At 51.1% G+C, this 22,348-nt stretch overlaps 1 protein-coding gene across 1 annotated transcript; it reads left to right on the top strand.

The window, feature by feature from the left end:
* The first annotated feature begins 3,427 nt into the window (after positions 1 to 3,427).
* LOC119340416 lies at positions 3,428 to 4,360 on the top strand. The gene has a single exon (XM_037612329.1). It carries the CDS (start codon positions 3,573 to 3,575, stop codon positions 4,068 to 4,070), a length of 498 nt encoding a protein of 165 aa, XP_037468226.1. The 5' UTR covers positions 3,428 to 3,572; the 3' UTR covers positions 4,071 to 4,360.
* The last annotated feature ends 17,988 nt before the right edge of the window (positions 4,361 to 22,348 follow it).

The raw sequence follows: 22,348 nt of genomic DNA, 5'->3' as shown, positions 1-22,348 counted from the left end.
CAGATCCTCACCGGCACGCTCGCTGGACGCCGGCAGGACATCAACTGGTCCGTCGCGTCGCGACTCCCTTCACCGGCCTTCTCCTTCGCCGAAGTCCGCAAGTTGTTCGACAGTTTGCCAAGGTACAAAATGGACTCCGCCGACGAGTTTTTTTTTCACAATTTCCTTTGCGACTCCGACGATTCGTCCTCCGATGACGAGGAAGAGATATTGGCTGCCGTGTTGGTCCATCACCACCTCAACAGTCAGCGGCCATTGTTCTGTGGCTCCATTCCGGCCCACCGTCCGGCGTTGAATCGCAACCGAGAGAGCGTACATTTCCTTCTTTGGAAGGACTACTTTGATACAACAAACCCGTTATTCAAACATCAGAAATTCCGCCGCTGTTTCCGTATGAGTAGGCATGTTTTCAACCGTATTAGAGAGGGGGTGGTCGGCTATGATGATTATTTCGAGTGCAAAGAGGATGCCATTGGCAAGATTGGTTTTTCCTCTTATCAGAAATGCACTGCCGCCATCCGAATGCTTGCATACGGAGTGCCCGATGATCTCATTGACGAGTACGTTCGTATGAGCGAGTCTACTTGCCTAGAGCCCCTGTATAAGTTCTGCAAGGCTGTTATTGCTGTGTTTGGCCCTGAGTACTTGAGAGAGCCGACTGCTGAAGATACAACCCATTTGTTGGCGATGAATGCTAGCAGGGGCTTCCCGGGGTTACTTGGTAGTATAGACTACATGCATTAGGAGTCGAAGAACTGCCCTTCTGCTTGGCAAGGGTGGTACAAGGGCCATGTCAGGGCTTGCACTATCATACTTGAGGTCGTGGCGTCTCAAGATCTCTGAATCTGGCACTCTTTTTTTGGCATGGCCGGATCACACAATGATATCAACGTGCTTCAGCGCTCGCCGGTGTTTGCTAGGCTTGCCGAAGGCAACAGCCCACCGGTGAACTTTACTATCAACGGTCACACCTACGACAAAGGATACTATCTAGGTGGCGGTATCTATCCTCAGTGGACCACTATTGTGAAGACAATACCCAACCCTGTCGGAGAGAAGAGGAAAAGATTTGCCGAAGAGCAAGAGAGTGCTAGAAAGGATGTCGATCGTGCCTTTGGTGTTTTGCAATCTCGATGGGGCATTGTTCAGTATCCTGCTAATATCTGGAGCACACAGAAACTGTAGGAGGTGATGACCACTTGTGTGATCATGCATAATATGATCGTAGAAGATGAGCGCCCAGAACGTCTGTATGATCAAGGGTTTCAGTTTCAGGGTGAGAATGTTGTGCCTGAGCATGGAGTAGCGACAACGTTTGAACAGTTCACCCAATTTCATGAAAACATGCGTGATTGAGAAACTCACATGCAACTGCAAAATGATTTGGTTGAGAATATGTGGGCTCATGTTGGCAACCAATAGATGTATCTTTTTTTATTCGTTTGCAAAACTATGCGAGACCTTTTTATTTTCATTTGGCTTGTAATAAATTATGCAATTTTATTCGGTTCAAAACAATTTTATTTTGATTCAAACTATGCAATATACAAAAAAAATAGAGGGCAGGCAGCCACACCGGCACATATGGATCAGCGCGTTGGGCACCCTGCTGACCCATATCTAAAAGAGGGCGGACGCCGGACGGGTGACCGACCCAAACGAATAAAAAGCAAACGAAATCATCATCCGTTTGGGTCGGCTCGTTGGAGTTACTCTTATTAGATAACAAACTTTGCCCGCACTCTCATCCACCGGAAATCAGAACTAAGATTTCAGATCTTGGGTGTCCCTTTTATCAAAAACGGATCCTTTTTCATACTATATTTTAAACTATGCAGCTCCATTTTCTGGTAGATATGGTGCGAGTAAATGTTTCACCCGAGTATGCCTAGTACTTGGTGTATAGAACATTTTTTTGCACGAGATGATCATTTTTTTCCCGTGAAACAGGAATAGAAATAAAGTGATGTACTAAACGCCGTAAGTTAGTGGTACAATCTGAGATGAGGTTAAATCGCAGTTTTCTTTAAAGGAGGATGACCCAGCCTCTGCATCTGAAGGACGCATGCAACCATTTTATTAATTATTCATAAAGACCTTATAAAGTATTTCACTAGTAAGTCTGAAGCCATCATCTTGACAACATCTGTCTTCTGCTATCCACTTGATGAACGGGGGCCGAATGTCCGACCCGAATACCAAAATGACCTCGCACCTAAGCCTAACATCTAAAGTCGAAGGTCCCTTGCCGGGTCTGGGGCACACACCAATCTGGCGCACTCTCGGTGGGCACGCATGCGCCCGCTGTAGAGGTCGTCGCCACCATCTTCCCCCGATCCATCTTCGGAGTAGGTACTGACACATCCACCTTGCCAGGCCTGCCGTCGACGCCACCACAATGCCAGACAGTGCCCCCGCCCTGCACGAGTCCATCATCTCACGTCCGTCACCGAGACCCCGCTGCGCCACGCCGTCGGGACTCATTGTCGTCGACGCATTAGATGTACACCACTCCGTTTCTCGCGTCCTCCGTCCAGTAGCTGCTCCAAAACAATGCCATCATGAGGGAGAGCAACACCGAGAGCACCGCCATCGTCCGATCCGGATACCCGAATCTGGGGTTTCCCCCGGAACAGCGAGTGAGTAGAAGGTGGCTGCAATGGCAATGCCTTCAACAAGGTAACGACGCGTAGACGCCGCCATCGCCTGCCATGACTGTAGTCCGAGCTCAGTTTTCACTGGCAGTCGCGCCTCCCTAACTCACCGCCTAGACTAGCTGTGGGATCTAGGGATCCGCCACAACCAGCCATCCGACCACCTCCGGCGTAGGAGGAGGCCACCACCGCCATCCTCGGGGCCGGAGACCCCGGCTTCCTCGAGCTGCTGGACTAGCCCAGGAACCTGCAAGCTGACATTGGAGATGTTGAGATCCAGCCGATACAACGACCTGGTTGGCTGCCCGTCTCAACCATCTGGGCCTAGATCAGGTGCGTCCATCGCCGCCTCCACGCGCCGCCCTTGACCGTCCGTCATCGCAGGTTGCAGATCCTGGCCGCCGCCTCCCCGCGACATTGCCGTTGAATGGCCAGTAGGGAACGCTGCCGCCTCCCCGCGACACTGTCGTTGAATGGCTAGTGCAGAACGCCGCCACCTCGATTTGATCTATGGCTGAGGATATCCGCTGCCACGTCACACGGGCTTTGCCCGGCGACGCCCCCAGCAGCGGCGGCCGGAGGAAGGAGGTTGGTGTGGAGGAGGCCTCGAGCCGGCCGGCAGGGGCTGCCCTTGTGCGACCCGGCGCGGCCGCACAGGAGCAATCGCAGTAATCTAGAATCTAGTAGTACAAAGGCATCGTGAGTTATTTTAACTCAGAGAGGAAAAAAAAACACCAACTCTGATGACACAGGTATAAGTGCAGGGCAGCTAGCTGGTGCTACTAGTAGAGCATACACACGCACGACACACCGCTCCTGCCATTACAAACCACCCACCATTTTCGTACACCACGCGGGATCAGGGCACCCAGTCCAGCCTTCCGCGGCTCCACGGAACCAAGAAGCCCGAGAGCAGCCATGGCCGGCGCGTCCGCCACCAGCACCCGCAAGGGCGGCATCAAGGCCTACTGGAAGCACCGCGGGTACGACCGCCTGGACGCGGCCGCCGCGCAGCGCCGCCCGGCCCTCGCCACGGCCGAGCTCGGCGCCGGAGGCAAGGCACCGGCGACCGCGGGCCGTCGGCGCGGGTGGCGCGTGCGGCGCCGCGGCCTCGGGCGGCGCCTCCTGCGCGCGCTCTCGCCGCGGCGGCTGCTGACGCGGCTCCGGGATGCGTACGTCAACGCGATGCTCCGGCTCGCGTCCTCCGCCGCCGTGGGCTACGGCTCCGCCCCGTTCTGTGCCGCCAGCGAGCCCTTCGCGCGGCCGCGGCCGCTCAAGGAGTACGACGAGAAGGTGCTGGTGGAGATGTACCGGTCCATCCTGGCCCGCGGCGGCGTCATCCCTCTCTCCGGCGACGCCTCGCTGGTGGTGGGCCCCGCCCCGATGGCGATGCCGGCCGCGGCCACGGTGGCCTGACCGCCCACACCGGTCGACTGGCGCGGCGCGGACGCAAGCTTGTCACGCCATTTGCCCCTTCGTTTCGCCGCGCAGAACTCGTGAACTGCACTAGTGCCATCTAGCGTGTATGTTGGGATTTCTGTGGTACTACGTCTTGCTGCAATTTGCAAAATGATCTACCTACAGTATTGGTATTGCAGTATTGCTCAAGTGATCTTCCGTTTCTTCTTCCTCTTACGCATTTTAATCAGTAAAACTGGCGCGGAAGCCTCGGAAGCTGGCTGTGCTGTCGGCGATTGTTTACTGGAGTTCGCAGGATTTTGCGGGAATAAGTTTCAAGTTTGGTTCCGTAGAAATATGGCGTTTCAAGCCGTGGCATTTTACGGTTGGTCGCATATAATTAAGCGTGGATGGTAACAGAATTAGTGTGCAAGAATCAGGAAAAGCGGAGAATGCGCAACCTTTTAGCTTTATAGAATATTGTTGCGGTTGACGGTGCTAGCCATACAGACTGGCAGGGCTGCTAGTATTTAAAGTTCAGTAGCGCCACAACAACCTACGTGGGTGAGATGGGATGAGCCGGCGCTTAGCCGCCCGCTCACGCTCTTCTCGACTTGGTTAAGAATAATTGTTCGTGTCCTTATGTGCATGGCTGAAGGTTTCTGTTGTGATTATCGAGCTGGAGATTATGAGAACACCATCTGTAAGATTTTCAGTCCATAGTCATGCTGTACCGCCTTCAGGGAGATAGTGTACCGCCTTCAGTTGGATTTTAGAGCATATTTAGCCGCGCCCACAACACGGCCCTACAAGGCGATTTTTTCGCGCCGGTGACAAAAAACGGCCCAGTCGCGTCCTTGGAAGCCCGTTTTTCGTTGGTTTTGGACCGAAATTAGCGCCGGCGGACCCGGCGCGCTGGGGCGCCCGGAGGCGCCGGGACGAGCGATTTTGACGCGAAAGAGCCATGGGCCCGCCGAGTCAGCGATGCGCATCTCGTCGTCCTCGGAACGCCTCGGTTTCCCGTGTGGAATCAATGGCAAGGTTGCCGCCGTTCGACCTTGGCATTGATTCCTTATCACGTGCGGCGCATCACGGGCGACGCGGCGACGCCTCCCCTTTCGCCACGCGTACACACGGCGCGGGGCTATAAAACCAGTACCTCCCCCTCGCCTCTGGCCACAACAGCCCACAGCCGCCCGCCGCCGAGCTCTGCCTCTCTCCCCGTGCAGCCGCCCGCCGACATTTCTTCCCTTCCCTCTCTCCCAAGCCCATCCGATGGTCACGCGATTCCCCGGCGACGCAGCGGCGGCCAACGGCTTCGGCCGCCGCTCGCTCCACGAGTGGGAGGACTACCTCTTGTTCGAGGCGAACATCCCGGCGTCACCGGACATGCGCGCCAGGCCGACGGGGTGGAGGCTCAGCAACAGGAGCGTCCTCATTCCCCCGGTGCCCGACGTCGAAGCGCGCCCCGCCATGTTCGCGGCCGAGGTCGACCGCGTGCGGGCGTCCCTGACGGAGGAGCAGCGCGCCCTCCCCTAGTACGCCGCCGACAACCACGCGTCATGGGCGGCGTACTTCCAGCACCGTCAGGCGCAGAGGCTGGCGTCCACCAACAGGGCACCGGTGGTGGGGGCGTCAAGAACAGCGAAGGGCGCCGTGTATGGTGGAGCGCCCCCGGCCGCACGCTCCATGATGTGCCGGAGTACCTCGAGGGCGGCAATGACCCACCGCTGGCATACCCTGCCGCGGCGGCCGCCCCGGTCCCCCGCCGGAGCGTCGGGCAATGGATGCCCAGGAGGTTCCGCTCCTCCTCGACTTCCTCCTCTCACTCCTCCTCCCGCTCCTCTTCCCATTCTTCCGGCTCGCCGGTGGTGTTCGGCGTCAAGGCCGAGCCTGCAGCGAAGACGCCGCTCGACCGGCGCACCCGCAGCGCCGACATCGTCACCAATGAGGGCGGCCGGCGCGCCTCCTCCTTGGCTCCTCCGCGCTACGTCAAACCGAAGACGGAGTCGGGGCTCACCGCCGTGAAAACGGAGCCGGGGCTCACCCTCGTGAAGACGGAGCCCGGGATCGCAGGCGGGGAGCTCGACGACGCGGCGGCCTTGAAATGGGCGTGTGAAAGATCGTGGATGTCGCCTAGAGGGGGGGGGGTGAATAGGCGCTTTAAAATAATTACGGTTTAGGCTTGAACAAATGCGGAATAAACTTAGCGGTTAATTTGTCAAGCACAAACCTAAAACAACTAGGCTCATCTATGTGCACCAACAACTTATGCTAAGCAAGATAAGTAACTATGCGATAGCAAGATATATGACAAAGAACAATATGGCTATCACAAAGTAAAGTGCATAAGTAAAGGGCTCGGGTAAGAGATAACCGAGGCACGCGGAGACGACGATGTATCCCGAAGTTCACACCCTTACGGATGCTGATCTCCATTTGGAGCAGTGTGGAGGCACAATGCTCCCCAAGAAGCCACTAGGGCCACCGTAATCTCCTCACGCCCTCGCACAATGCAAGATGCCGTGATTCCACTAAGGGACCCTTGAGGGCGGTCACCGAACCCGTACAAATGGCGACCCTTGGGGGCGGTCACCGAACCCGTACACTTTTGGCAACCCTTGGGGGCGGTCACCGGTACCCGTCAAATTGCTCGGGGCGATCTCCACAACCTAATTGGAGACCCCGACGCTTTCCCGGAGCTTTACACTACAATGATTGAGCTCCAAGCACCACCAACCGTCTAGGGCGCCCAAGCACCCAAGAGGAACAAGCTCAAGGGTACCAAGAACCCAAGAGTAATAAGCTTCTCAACTTGTAACTTCCACGTATCACCGTGGAGAACTCAAACCGATGCACAAATGCAATGGCAAGGGCACACAGAGTGCCCAAGTCCTTCTCTATCAAATCCCACCAAAGCAACTAATGCTAGGGAGGAAAGTGAGAGGAAGAACAAGAAGGAGAACACAAAGAACTCCAAGATCTAGATCCAAGGGGTTCCCCTCACATAGAGGAGAAAGTGATTGGTGGAAGTGTGAATCTAGATCTCCTCTCTCTTTTCCCTCAAAAACTAGCAAGAATCCATGGAGGGATCGAGAGTTAGCAAGCTCAAAGAAGGTCAACAATGGGGGAAAAAACGAGCTCAAGAGTTAGAGAACCATTGGGGAAGAAGACCCCCTTAAATAGGTCCCAACGAATCTGCCCGTTATGTGCAGAATAACATAGGAGCGGTACAACCGCTATGAGCACTGACAACCGGTAACAGGCAATAAGCGGTACAACCGGCCCACAACCGCCCAACAACCGCACCACAACAGAAACTAGTCCGGTGGTGGAGCGGTACATGGCTGGTACAACCTCCGGACCAATTCTGGAGCGGTACAACCGCTCCAAACACCGGTTGTACCGGTCAACCAGTACAACCTCTCTATGGGGCGGTACAACCTCTCTATGTAAAACATGCAATATCAAAACAGCCACAGCTTTTGCATACAAGCTCCGAATTCGATGAAACCAAGTTTGTTGGAAAGCTAGCAACAAGGGCTAACACAATCTTGAAATAAATATCAATAAGAAGCAAATTAGAAAAGGCTCATAAGAAAAAGGTGAGAACCCTTCCTCAGATAAGACCGGTAAAACCTCCAACACCGAAAACATTATAGAAGACGCATGCGAACTCCGTTTTCGATGAACTCAAGCTTGTCATCAAGATGACCATAAGCTCTAAGACTCACAAAGAGAACCAAGCAAGAACCAAGAAAGAAGATGCAAGGATGCAATGGTTTGAGCTCTCTACGAATGATACGACCAAGCTACTCATCGAAAGCCCCCCTTGATAGTACGACAATCGATCCTGTAACCCGGTCTCCCAACTACCACCATGAGACCGGTAAAAGAGAAAACCTATCAAGGGCAAACATTTGCCTTGCACATGGTCCACTTGAGCTAGATGATGACGATCTTGACTCCCTCAAGTTGGACCACCTTTCTTGATTGCGTTGGTTCGATGAAGACTAGATGATTGCTCCCCCATAGTCCACTATGGGTGAGCCTCTCTTCGGCACATCTTCACAAGACCACTGACACCACAAAGGATGGCAAGATTCAAGCACTTGATCTCTTCGTGATGCTCCACTTGAACTTGCACACGGCAATCAAGATAACGATCACCACTTGATGTCATCCTTTCCATGGGTTGTATGATATCTTTCTCTTGACGCAAGCCCATGGACATGTAACTAACCCCACATAGAACTCTCACATAGACCATGGGTTAGTACACAAAGTGCAATGGACAATACTTACCATACCATGAGATCACTTGATCCCTCTCGGTACATCTTCTACGCTTTGTGAGTTGATCAACTTGATTCACTCTTGACTTAGTCTTGATCAACCTTGAATCTTTTCAACTCTCTTCATTTGGATGATGTCTTGAAGGTAAACATGAATGATCACACAATCTCCTTCTTCAAGACATACTTGCAATAAGCTCAACACTCACATGACCAATCTTTGGATAATTCCTTAATAGCACATTGGTCAACTCATAAACTCCTTGAAACCAACACATTGACTTCAAGAAAAACCTATGGACAAATCCTTCAAATATAACTCAAGAAAATCATTAGTCCATAGAGATTGTCATCAATTACCAAAACCAAATATGAGGGCACCGCATGTTCTTACAGCGTGCGATGACTGAGCGCGCATGGAGATGGAGCGCCAGTGCCGCGTCTACGAGCAGTTCGAAGTTTGGGCCGGGGCCGCGACGAGGGAGGCGTCGTCGTCGTCGTCGTCCTCGACGACAGAGACGACGACGCGTCGCCGCCGCCACTAGTCCACCAGGCGACGCCGGGCAGGGGTCCAGCAGGGGCGGCCGCATGAAGGAGGAGAAGGCCACCGCCGACGACGGCGAGGATGGCAGTCGTCGACTTCACCGCGCTCAGCGACTTCTTCGGCCCTTAAATAGTTGTAGTTGCGGCCTTTTTTTAAATAACTTTGCTACATAATGTCAAACATATCGAATATATGCCGAATTTGCCGAACTTTAGCCGAATAATTTGTCCAATTTACCAAACTTTACCGAATACCATTTTTTAAAAAACATAAACGGCGTCTGGGGGCGGCCCTGGGGTCGGCGGCTGGGAACCCACTCGCCCCCACGCTGATTTTTAGCGCCGGCTCGCCCCCAGGCAGCGATTTTACGCGCCCCCTGGGGGCCAACGACTGGAGATGCTCTTACCACTTGGTACTCTTGTGCCGGCGATGAGTAGCTTCAGAGTGGATCGCCTTAATATTTTGTCTAAAAAATCTTGTTCTTTTGAAACGAAAAAAAACAGATTTTGGTCTATTAACTAAATCAGCAATACTAACAACCCTAGCAAATAAAGAGATTGCGCTGAACTCCCTGAAAGTCAGACCGTTTGCTTTCCCTCGGAAGATGGCGCACCATCGCAAGCCGCTCGATGTCGAAGTGAGATTAACATTTTTTTTTAAAGATCCAGCAGCCGATGGCATTCATATATTAAGCAGGAAGCAATGGTAAAAGCAAATACATGGTGAGGATCCTAGGATCAATGTGTCCAGAACATGAAAATTACATTAACCGATTCCTGCTGGTGGCTCCGCGAACAGCAGTTGTAAACATTTTGCTTCTGCCTGACGCAGTCGCCGATGCATGCTTTGCTCTGAAAGTGCATTCGTTCCTCTCCAGCCAAATCTCCCAGTGCATTCGTTCGTCTGCGAGCCTAACATTGTTGATCGTTGATTGGAAGTCTTCATGGTACAGTCCTAGTGGAGCATCACTTTGGCTAAGCCTCACAACCAAAAGAGTCACAGATCAAGAGGCCGACCTCCACAATAACCCGTAGGCCTTAGGCGGGCACACCAACGTGACGGAGGTGAGTGTGTGCGGCCGGAGGACTCAACTGTGAAGGGATGTTGCCGTGTCGAAAACCCCTGCAAACCTAGCCTCACTGTCTAGAACGGACAATTAATAGGAATCTAGACCAACAAACCACCGATGTTGCCGCAGATATAAGAAAAAGGCTTTTCCCCGCTTTATATTATAAAGCAAACGACCACTACATCGATCCAAGTACAAAAGTGGAACAAACTAACAGAAAAAACGGCAAAGATATAAGATGCCAAAAGAGCCGCTAACAAACATCGAATGCCCAAGCGCTGGCTTGAGCATCGAGGCTCTCGGCGAATGGAATCATGCAGACGACGCGACAAGGGCAAGGGAGCAGCCCACCCGAAATTTTTATTATTGATAATTAATATTCAAGTAATTATGAAACTAATAAACATTAATAAGAAATTTGGAAAATAGGAAGGACGCTAGGAATACCAGCGTCCAAGGCTGGACTCCAGTACCAACAATGTCCAAGTCTGGACGCTCTTATAAACAGCGTCCACTGTTTGGTTCGACCAGACCCCGTCTGGATACCTCCGGCCTTCGACTTGTACCCACAACGCCACCTTCAGGAAGGTAACGACGTCCACGGCTGCTGCCGTCGCCGGCCTTGCGCAAACCATACAATGATTACCCTCTGACATGCACTCTCTACCTCCAAGACCACCATTGGTTGCCGAACACCGGACACCATGCCGCCTGCATGCCCATGGCAGGAGTAGCCGTTTGTAGCCCGCGCCCAGCAGCCCGAGCCGCCCGCCAACCGTGACATCGCCGCCACGACACCGTCTGTGGCCGCTTTGGTGCACCGCCGCGCCCGTTGTCCAACGCGGCGTCCATGCCTGCCCGAACTGGCCTGCGCCCGACCTCCTGTGCATGGAAGGGAAAACATCCCTGTCGCCGCCTATGCTGACGGGGTGAACATGCCCTTTGGCAACGACTAGGGAGGAGGAAGATGGGGAGGGGGAACCCCAATGACGATGGCTAGGGTTAGCCTCCGGTAGCTCGAGGGAGAGACCCATAAGGGAGAGGGGAAAGAGGGGAGGTCTCTTGACTAGCTCACCACTCGAGTTGTTTTCTTAGTTGCAAAGGAGTGTACCGGAGCATACTGTCCATGATTGAATCGCTGGAGGCTTTCGCCTCAAGGCCGCCCAGAAAGCAATTAAGTCAGAGATGCACAATTAGACTTGCTTGCGACAGTTTTGGTAGCTAATGAGTTAGAAATACATACATTCAAGTGTTGTAAGATGATTTTACGTCTAATTTGGCAAAAGCAAACGTGTGCTAGAATGGTATAAATGGGTGTTTCAGTGATTTGTTATCGATACCTTACAACCATCACAAAATATCCAAAACTCACATATTAAATCTATCAGAGGAAATACTCTCAGTATAGTGAAATAAGAGCACCTGACCGAACCACATAAATGGACGCTGTTTATAATAGCGTCAAGCTATGGACGTCATTCACAATAGCGACCAGCCCAGACGCCGTTGTACATAGCGTCCTTCCTATTTTCCAAATTTTGGCCCACCAATTATCAATTTTCTAATTGCTGCAGTACTAATTACTATCATTAAAAATATATTGGACCCCCGTCCGTCTCTGCCCCCGAAGAAGGGACCTGCCTTCCGTCCTGGATTGGAGGACGCCACGCCGTCGACAAGCAGAGCCACTCATCCCGAGTGGAAGGACATGAACAAAAGGTTGCCAAGGAGAAGATGAGAGCCCAGCTACCCCACCGAGCAAGTGACACCCCATACTTCGATGTGGCCGTCGGCAAGGAACACATCCACCGCAAGAAGCCAAGCGAGAGCCCACTGACATCCGGTAGTCCACCACCATCGCCACATCTCCGACCACCACACCGCAATTCCAAGGTGGCGTCTTCAAGAAGATGAACGACGCCCGAGCACCGTCGCCACCCAATCCGGGGATTTGGGGTTTTTCACCCGGAACATGGAGGAAGAGGGCAGTGTCGGATCTCGATGCCGCCTTCAGGAAGTAGAGCGACACCCGGGGCGCCGCCGGCATCGTGGCCGCAGAGACGGCCAAGGGTTTCCCCCAATCCAGAGACACCGTCCCCCATCCTCACCCAGCAACCAGATCCGACGGGCCAGAGGCCGTCGGTGGCGTGGGTTGGCGAGGCAAGAGGGCGCGTGAGGGAGGACCACCATCCGTCAGATCCGCTCCGAGGACCGCGGGGAGGTCCCGGGAGCCAGCTCTGAGCTTGCCACCGGCCCTCCGCCCGCGCGGCTAGGCCGGCGCCCTTCCGCATCCGCTCCTGCCACCCGCCGCAGGGCAGCAGGAGATCCACCCGCGAGTGGCCGCCGCCACCTCTCCAAGCGCAGCGCAGAACCACCGCCACGAGGCCCTTCACCACGGCGCCCGACGTCGGCCCCGCCGCCACCGCCAGCCACCGAGCCGCCGCACCCCTCGCCAACGCAGCGCCGCCGCCCAACGCCACCATCCCGCGCCAGCCGACCTCGAGGGGGGAAGAGGAGCCCCGCCGCCGCCAGAGCTGAACGGGCTTTGCCCGTCAGCGAGGGCCGGCGGCGGCGAGGGAGAAGAAGGGGGGAAGGGGCGCTAGGGCCGGCGGCTAGGGTTCCCCCTCTGGGTCGCTCGCGGGAGCGACACAGGAGGGGAGGGGAGGGGCAGCCATTCCCTTCCCGGCGGAGATGTGTTGGCTCAAGGAAAATTAGAAAAAGATATGCTTAGGGCAGATGTCGCCACTACCATCAACGACACGGCACAAATATTGTACGCACCGCTCGAAGCCCTGAAGTGACAAACAACGAAGGCATTCTTAAATTAATCTCAAAACATGGGAAAACTATATCTCCATCCTGTAAATCGAGGTATCACACCACTCTCACATCAACGAGGCTAGTGGAGGAGGAAGGGGGCCACAAGCTACCAGCGGGGCAAAAATCGCCTCTTGAGTTTTCACATAATAACTTTATTAGATGGAGTTTTTTTCCCAAAAAGAAAGCTGTATAGTCTCTCCAAAACTAGAAACAAAAATTGGCGGAGGAAAACTGGTGGCAAAGATTTTTTCTACTTTAAATGAGAATCCAAAATTACATGCATATTGCAACCACCTTGCGTAGCTTATTTGAAGTTGCTGCCCCCGCAATGGCACGACACATCTCTCTTGCGTGCATGGCAAGAATGGCGGTCGGTTGATAATGGAAAACAAAAGATGCCTGGTGCCTGTACCAGTAGTTGCAGGTCAACTAGATCAGCACCGCAAAATAATACTACTACAAGCAGGAGAACTGAAAGCTGAACCGATGTACTCGTAGTACGTACGTAGGGCGTGATGTCTTCTCATCGCCATGTGTCTGTATAGTTTAAGTCGCGCGAGGGAGAGCAGAAGTTGATCACGATGTGGCGCGTATGCCACAGTGGGTGCGGTTTTCTTTTCATGATTCAGCGTAGACGAAAAAAGAAAAGGGTAGCTGCCTGTGCCTTCTAGTAGGTCATGGGAATCAAATCCACATCCACTGATTTTATTTTCAATATCCGCTGCACTGATCACGAATGTGTTGGTCTCGAGGAAAGCAAGAAGTGAAAACGACCCGCGTGCTGCGTTCGGGCAGCTACCGCATGTTACTCTAGTCCGTTGAGGTGAAGTAGCTCCCCACGGCACTTCATCACGAATCATGTTCCTTGATTCTGCGCAAAAAAGGAAAAACCCACACATCAGCTAAATGTCAGCCGGCTGACTTTGCGTCAGTTGATTTTGAGATGGCCAAAGAAGTTCACCGGAGGAAGGCCAAAGAAGTTCACTGGGCAGCAACACGATGGTGAGCTGCGGTTGGGGGGAGGGCGGTGCGGCGAGGTTGGGCAGGAGCGCCGCCAGCGGTGGGCGGCAAAAGTATGCGGCTAGGCTGACGTGCGGCGGGGCAGTTCCAAGGAAGAAGAAGAACAGCGGGAGGAAGAAGAAAGAGATCATGCCCTTAATCTTGTATCCGACGGTGGAAGAAAATCGAGCCAAAAACTTATTTTCATAACATATAGCCAGATCCAAAATCCATGCCCCTTGATGGTAAATAATCGAGATTCAAGTTTTCGTTTCCACCAGGGCGACACAAGCTGGAAAGAAAAAAAAGCAACTGAAGATGCAGAGGTGCCATGTTCCTCGAGGCAACTGCATGCGTTCAAGGTTGGCTCTTGGGCTTGACGTGAACACAAACAGTCTATCGGGAGCTGCAATTTGAGAGTTTATTTTTCTTTTCAATAAAGAACATGTTCATCCGATTATTATCAAGCTTATACAACCGCACTAAACGAAATGCCCAATCTCTTTATAAGATGCACGCAACCAACAAAAATTAGTATGCACCCAAGCGTAAAGTTTCTAAGTCTGTGTAAACCTCAAATACCTATGGGTCACCATGCATAGCTCATTTCTGCTTCGAGATATTGCTTTTATAGAAATCTTGTGAGGATAAATCAGTCGGCGGGGTTCTAAAGCAAGTGTAATTACTACATAACAAATCAACAAATGGACAATTCAAATATGATATTTTGCGCTTGATCACCATGGTCTAATAAATAACCGGCTTCTTAGATTAGCATAATCATAAAATAAATGAATGAGAAAGATATAGAAATACAAGTGTAAAATCGAGGATTGAAAACTATACTAAAAGATTAACATGGGTATCAAATAAGTTTTTCCCGAGACACACGATTTAGTTGTGGATGTTGGATTTCACTGACTAAAGTTATATGAATCTTTTTCAAACTATATTGTTGTTGTAGTTGTTGTTGTTCTCATGGCTATCTGGCTCCGTTGATCGGGACCTGGCTATGTTGAATAGATGTGTCTTCGTGCTCGGTGTGCCTTCATCTGGCACTTGAACAGATGCGTCTTGACAAACGACGACTGTAAATCCCTGCAAAAAGATGACTGTAAACATTCTATTAAGTAATGCAATCCTCCTATTGGGAAAAGAAGAAGTTTTTCTTTTCGCGGGTGGAAAAAATGAAGGTGTACAAGAAATGGCGGCGGCTATATTATGGTAGTATATGGCATGGCGCTAGATTGGCAGAGTGGAAATGTCAATTAACTTGGTAAGCACAGAGTTTGGTGCGCAGGGTTAGATCGATATATGCACCAAACACATGCATCAGACCATCATCCTCGAAATCACGTCACATTAACTAACGAAACTTGCGAAATACGACTGGATAATGCATGGTACTCCGGAGTAGCTAGCCTGGCTTGCAACAATAAGTGCCTCGAATTCTCCATGGTCGTCACGTCCATGTCCGGTTCAAGGTCGGAGAAGTGAGTTGATGTGCGGTGCATGCCCAACCGCCAGCGACCCTGATGTCCGTCGTAATTAGTGCCAGCCTACACAATCGATCACGATCGTCCCCTCTAGTCTCCGCCGCACGCCGCGCCATCATGCATGACGTGACGCTTGATCAATCAACATCGACCTCGAGTAAAATGCATCAACCGTCCTTGAACTTGCTGGCAAGGACCAAAACGGTCCCTAAACTCTGAAACTGATTCCATACGATCCCTAAACTTGACAATACGATGTCAATACAGCCCTGCAACTCGTGCAACCAGTCCTGAGCTACGTATGCGCCTACTTCTCGCGTACGCGGCGACGTGCACGTCAGCCATGTCAACAAAGAGGGCCCGCGGTCAGAAAATCTGGTCGTCTCCTGGTCAAAGCAAGCCGCAATTCCTAGCTTCCCCAAATAGCGGTCCACCACGAATGATCCCGCACGATGGGCGATGGGCGGCGCCACCGTGACACATAGTTCCGTCGACGGCGACGGCAGCAACCTCGGCGCCTATCCACCTCCCGTCGCCGGTGGCTACCAAGTCGCGCCTCCCCCACCCGTCTCCGCCGGTGGCCCGAGCCGCAGCTTGCTCCTCGGGCGGAGGTGGCGCGGCGGGGAGAGCCCTGTCTCCGCCCAGTGACAGGCCATGTGCTCCTCGCGCGGACGCCGTCCATGGATGTCCCGTGGGCACGTGCTGATGGAGATGGTGGCGATTTGATGAAGGCGGACGCACTTGTGGCCGCCATGGGGAAGCGGTGCGGCGTCCTGCCGTGCGAGGTGTGCATGACCCGTGCCCACCGCACGACCTGTGGCTGTGTTTCTCAACGCCGGAGAAGTGCACCTCTGTTCTGGAGTCTGCATGAAATTGAAGTGTTGCCGCCGGCGGATCCAGTTCAGTGGCTGGAGCCGAGCAATTGGCGCGACGTCGGGATCGCTGGGCATCAAGACGACAGTATGTTAATTCCAGTTATATGTGTATCTTAGAGTACTGAACTTGGCAGTCTGAGCTAGTATTGTTGCACTAGCATTGTTTGCAAATTATCTTGTGTTTGTGAACCACATTGTGTTCCAATGGGAGTGAAATTTGCTATCTGGCATATTTATGTGAACTATCCCAGACAGCTATATTGTGAACTATCCTTGCACTGAACATGTACCGTAATGATTTTTGACAGTGATAACACATATATGCCGTGAACTTTTGCACTAAACTCTTGCCAGTACACATATATGAAGTGAACATGTCAAAGCATAAGTGTTGAACCTGAACAATACATAGCAGGTTTACAAATTTAGTAGTCTTATGATCAGCACAATGATCATAAACAGAACATAGCCATTACAAGTTCTGCGCCCGATCATAAGCAGAAACACAAAAGTCATGAAGATCCCCATTTCTGACGACATATTTCTTCTCACCTAAATTCATCAAACATGCTAACCCTTCTAGGTTTCTTGAAGCCTAGCCTGGTGACCCTGGTCTGATTGGAAGACGCACCTATTTTCATTGGCTTCTTTCTCTGGCATGAATCTAACCTTTCCTCCTCTGCCGTTGAACTACTTGTTGTAGTTTGTGTCCTCTTGGTTATTCTGCATTTCCCAAGCTTGTTGCCTTGCAGCCTCCCCACGAGTGAAAAACGGGCTTTCTTTCCCTGAAACAGAGTATAATTAAGCAAGTCAGTCGCTCACCAAAAAGAGTGCTTAATCCCCTATGATCAAACATGGCCAGTGCTCAATTCACTTTCAGGAACCCAATATTCAATGAGCCCTAGCATGATGCGTATGAAATTCCATGAAATCAAACAGCAGACATAGGGGAACTAGAAATCATTACTTAATCCACTTGGGAATGACTCGATCTTCACATAAAAGAATAAAACCATGCCACACCTGGATAATTTTGACTTACTGTACGTCGGAGCCGCAACCTCAACCAGCCGCCGTATCAAGCACTCATCGGCGCCGCAGAGCACCGTTGGAAGACGCGGCGGCGAGCTGCTTCGTTCCTCTGCCGTCCCTGGGCCGTTCACGTGCTGGACCTGCCGACGATCACAGGCGGCCGCCGCTATCCAAGACTCCAAGGTCGATTACTTCTGGTCTGACAAGAGGAACATGCGACGCGGATGACTGATGAAAGCAGATCCTGGGGGCGGCGAACGCAAAAACACCCAGGACTGGCAGCGGTTGCCCGCGAACTTGTCTGTAGCTGACCTGGACGTCGCGGCGTACGCGAGCAGTACGCACATGCGTAGCCGAGGACTGGTCGCACAAGTTCCAGGACCGTACTGACATCGTATTTATAATTTTAGGGATCGTATTGGATCAGTTTCAGAGTTTAGGGACCGTTTTGGTCCTTGCCAGCGAGTTCAGGGACGGCTGATGCATTTTACTCCATCGACCTCCCTAGAATATTTCTTTCTTTTCTGCGAGGGGAGCTCCCCTTTTTCTTCGGCGAAAACACTGCACGTACCGCGCTTTCTGGGGTTCTTCATTCAGAAAAGTCTGAAATAAACCTTGAATTCATACCCAAAGTCTGAATCGAACCCTTACCTTTTGATCCCTGAAATCGGCACCCTGTATTTATCGATCCCGGTCAATCTTGGCCCTAAACCTATTTGTTGCACCAGGAAAAAGATGATCTCAACTGGGATTACTCACTTCTCATATTGACTATTTTAGGCCCACGTGACATCTCCATCTTCTTCCTATCTCTCTTTCTCTTCTCTTTTCTCGGAATACGCCAGGCCACATGCATGTCTACTCGCCAGACGTCGCTCCCCAGCGATGCGCCTCGGTGCTGTGTGTTCATTGCAGAGCTTGTTGCTGGAGTGCGCGTGTAAACCGATGTCAGGGCACATGCTCTTTGGGTGGTCCCGTGCCGAAAGACGAACAAACTGAAGCACAGCCACCTCTGCTTTGGGGTGTCGCCGGATTTGCACCTGGTCGAACGACGCCGGCGCGAGCCATGCCGTTGCTGGCGAGTCGCCCTGCGATGAGGCGGACCAGGACCATGCACTGATGAACGTATGAAGCCTTGAACCGCATCAACAATTGCCCGTTGTTAGGTGGCCAACGGGCGCGCAGTGGGATACAGCAGGCACCGGGGCACGTACATGTTAAGAAGCTGACTACCTAAGCATCTTTGATCGATTCCGGCTTGATGTGATAGTATACGCAAGGTAGGCGATCGCTTCTGCCGTATTACACACGTACGCAGTACAACAACTAACTAACCACGTCACACAGATCGACTCATCCCGGCGCGCAACGTGTACGAACGATCACGGCAGGTAAAGAAAAGAAGATGAAAATGCATGTACATCGTCGCACGTAATCGTCTGATACAGCGAGCCCACAGCCTCTCTAGTGGTCTCTTTCCCCTCGATCCCGTGCCACGTAAGCAACCCGGTGGCCAAACAAGCTATGAGCAAAAATGGGGCAGGATTGACCGGGATTAAAAAAAACAGGGTATCAATTTCAGGGATTCTAAGATCAAGGTTCAGTTCAGACTTCAAGTATACAATTAAGGTTTATTTTAGACTTTTCTCTTTTTCATTCCTCCATGTTTCGTCGATCCCATGACGCGCGTCGGCCATCGCCGGCTGCCACGCTCCCGTACATGGCGTAGAACGGCGACAAAGGTGCAGGCCAGCTTCCGCGACGGAACGCGAGGGATAGGTGCGCATCTTTCGGTAAATTTGACAAATTTAACCCGTGGACGAAATCCAATCACAAAATGAACTGCCCGTAAAAATTTCACGCGGCTGACCTTTTTGTTTGACGACCGACATGAAGGCGCCACACTACACTGTGCAACGCCTCACAAATAGACGATACACGCCTGGCCAGCATTGCATCCCAGACTGCCCAAAAATTGCTAAGTCAGTGTGCAAAGCCTAAGAGCTAAGCGTTGCACTGTATAGTGTGGCGCCTAGCTCTCAGGCGATGCACTAGTGGTTGCACTACAAAATGAAGCAACCACTAGTGCAACGCCTAAAAGCTAGGCGCTACACTGTATAGTGTGGCGCCTAGCTCTCAGGCGCTGCACACTGACTTAGTAGTTTTCGGATCACACGGGTGCGACGCTGGCCAGGCGTGTAGCGCCTATCTGTGAGGCGTTGCACAGTGTAGTGTGGCGTCTTCGTGTCGGGCGTCACACAAAAAGGTTAGCCGCGTGAAATAGTTTCACGGACAGTTCATTCTGTGATTTGATTTCGTCCATAGGTCAAATTTGTCAATTTTGCTGCATCTTTCACCAAAGGTCCAGAGCGATGTGAATTGAGGGTTGTGATCTGGTTCGCTGCCAGACCAGACGGAACAGGACGATCGGAGACTAGTCAACTCAACAAAGAGCGCTGGTTTGGCACTTCGAAACTGCCTCACGTACGATCAACTCGCATAGGATTTATACGACAAGAGATAGGCCCGTTTTCTGAGGTCTTGGCCCACCACACCAGATGAGTCTTGTCGTACACAGACCTTATAGAATTTGATCGTACGTATAGCAGCTCTCTTGGCATTTTGGGAAAAAAAAGAAAAAGAGGAAAACTCTATATTTCGAAATTTTAGAAGAAATCTGAAATAAATCCTATGTGTATCAAGATATGCGCTATCCATGTAATTTTTTTATGAATAAATATACATTTGTGGTTTGCCGTAGATCCATATGAACATATAGTAAATTCATTTCTCCGCAGAAAAAGATAGTAAATTCATTTGTTGCATAATCAAACTATAAAGAGGCACCCGCAGATAAAAACAATAAAGTGACCAGCAGTGTTTTGAAGAAAGTATAGTTTTCCCTTTCAAATCCATATTGATGGATCCACAACCTCCTGAACTTGAATACCGTATAATTTATCCCCTTAAATTGTCAAAACCAAATAAATCAGGCCCCATAGTGGTTTTGGGTCACATTGAAACCGGTTTTGAGTGCTGACCAGAATCAAAATAGATAAGCCAGAGGATTTAATTTTTTTTTGCCGAGCGGCACCATAGCTTCGAGTGCTCCGCCACCAAGGGAGAGCACGGCGCCACGGAAGCGGCGCGACCGTCTGCGAATTGGACGAGACGCGCGACAATGTCAAGCGCGACCACATCGGCTTCGGCGAGGAGCACGGCTTCGTGCCCGGTCGTGTCGTGCGGGTGTTGTGCAGCTTGTTCGTTCTTGCCGGAACGATCGATCTACCCGGCACCTATGTAGTTGTGCGTGTGTTGTGCAGCTTGTTCGTTCTTGCCGGAACGATCGATCTACCCGGCGCATATGTAGTTGCGCGTGTGTATCTGGCCGACTCTGTTTGCTAGGTGCACGAGCCAACTTCCAATGAAAATCCATCATCTGCTAGCTCCTGTGTACGTGCGCGTACAAGCGTTCTTGCCGGAAGGAATCGCCACCGTCCGCCGTGTCGGAGTTGCTGTCAGCCTGGACCGCCTCAGCCTTATCCCTTGCGCCAGCAGCCTTGTCTCCAGTCCCCATGCACTATCCACTCCTCGCACTTCTCTCCCTCCCTCCTCTCTCTCTATCTCGTTCCTACTCCAGAGAAGGTCGCCGATGTCGCCGTTTGTCGTCCTCATGGCAAGAGACCACCCCGAGCCAAGCTGACGTGTCCTGTAGATCCGCCTCGTCGCCCTCTTCGTCCCTCTAGAAGGAATCGCGCCAAGCCGCCACAAATCGACGGCATGGTCTTTGTCTTCTCCGCCGGCCGCCGCCATTGCTCGATCTCCACCTCCGGTGAAACCCCGATGCCTCTTCTAGCCTCCTTGACTCCCGAGGCACGTCGCCACCAGCGCAGGCCTTCCCGAGGCCTTCTTCGTGAGGCTATCCTCTCACATACGCCGTCGGCACCTCGCTCTCGCGATTTGCCACGGCCGCCACTTGGCATTTTCTTTAACTAGTAAGATTGCACGTGCAGACGCACGTACCCGATTAATGCATCAAGAATAGGCTATTTACAAATATTAATGTGCACAAATATTTCATGGGGCAAATTATCATTTGTCGCAACATGTTTTCATCTAGAAGGGACAATTGTCAACTGTTCTTCGTACTATTTCATACCTTGTTAAAAATATTATTTGCTTGTTAATAACTTCCATGGTTTACTAAATTCTAGTTATATTATCAGTACAAAGCCTTTAAAATCCATCTCTTTGTGTAGGAAATGATAACATTCGCAGGAACAAAGTTGCTAGCTGAAGATATTGTTAGAACATGTTCCACGGAATTTGTCTTGTGAGTATTGTTAGAACAATTATGTTATAGTAAAGGTAGATAACATACTTGTTCAAGTAAACATCTGCAGTATATCCAAATCATCGTACAAATATGAATAATTATTCATGAGTCGTCACATATGGGTGAAGTTTCTTCCAGCCTACAAAGCATACATAGGACAACACCATCAAGTATTCACCAACTTCTGGAGAATTCATAAAACGTCTTTCGTATGGTATCGTGAAACTTTTTTGCTTTATTAATATCTACAGGTGCACCTCGGATTGAAAAGATCAGAGTGCACAAAAATGACATATCACTGACTAAACGGGTGGCTAAATATCAAGCTCTCTGTAGAAGTGGGAATCTGGAATTTGACCCAGAGTAGCTTTACATTGCAGAGACTATCAGTTAGTAAAGTGCACTAAACATAAGTACTAAATGACTTGTGTCGAACGGTTCCAGGCGTGTACTACCTTTTATGAAGATTGACAAAAAATCTAACAAACACCAGCAGCATCTACTTGCTCCAAGAATGATGATAATTGTGAATTATGTAAAACAGCACGGATATCCATGTAAAGTATATTGTCTTGAATTTTCTCGCAAAAGGACACAATAGCTCTTATCATGTCAGGACACCTTCAGCCGCCAACATAAGTTTGTCGTAATACAGATTAATCTCAAGAGAAAATATACTAAAGAATAAATTAATCAGCATAACGCAAGGAAAATATTTTCGGACTTGTGTATATAGCAGCATTGAACATAATAATAAGAAAATTATACAGAAGTTCAGATGGAGAGAAAAACACAGTGTTCTAGAGTGTAGAGACCAAAAAGCATCTCTG

The sequence above is a fragment of the Triticum dicoccoides genome, chromosome 1B (assembly GCF_002162155.2).
Source record: "Triticum dicoccoides isolate Atlit2015 ecotype Zavitan chromosome 1B, WEW_v2.0, whole genome shotgun sequence".
NCBI lineage: Eukaryota > Viridiplantae > Streptophyta > Magnoliopsida > Poales > Poaceae > Triticum > Triticum dicoccoides.
The sequence above is the reverse complement of the archived record's forward strand: the minus strand, read 5'-3'. Positions and strand labels throughout refer to the sequence as shown.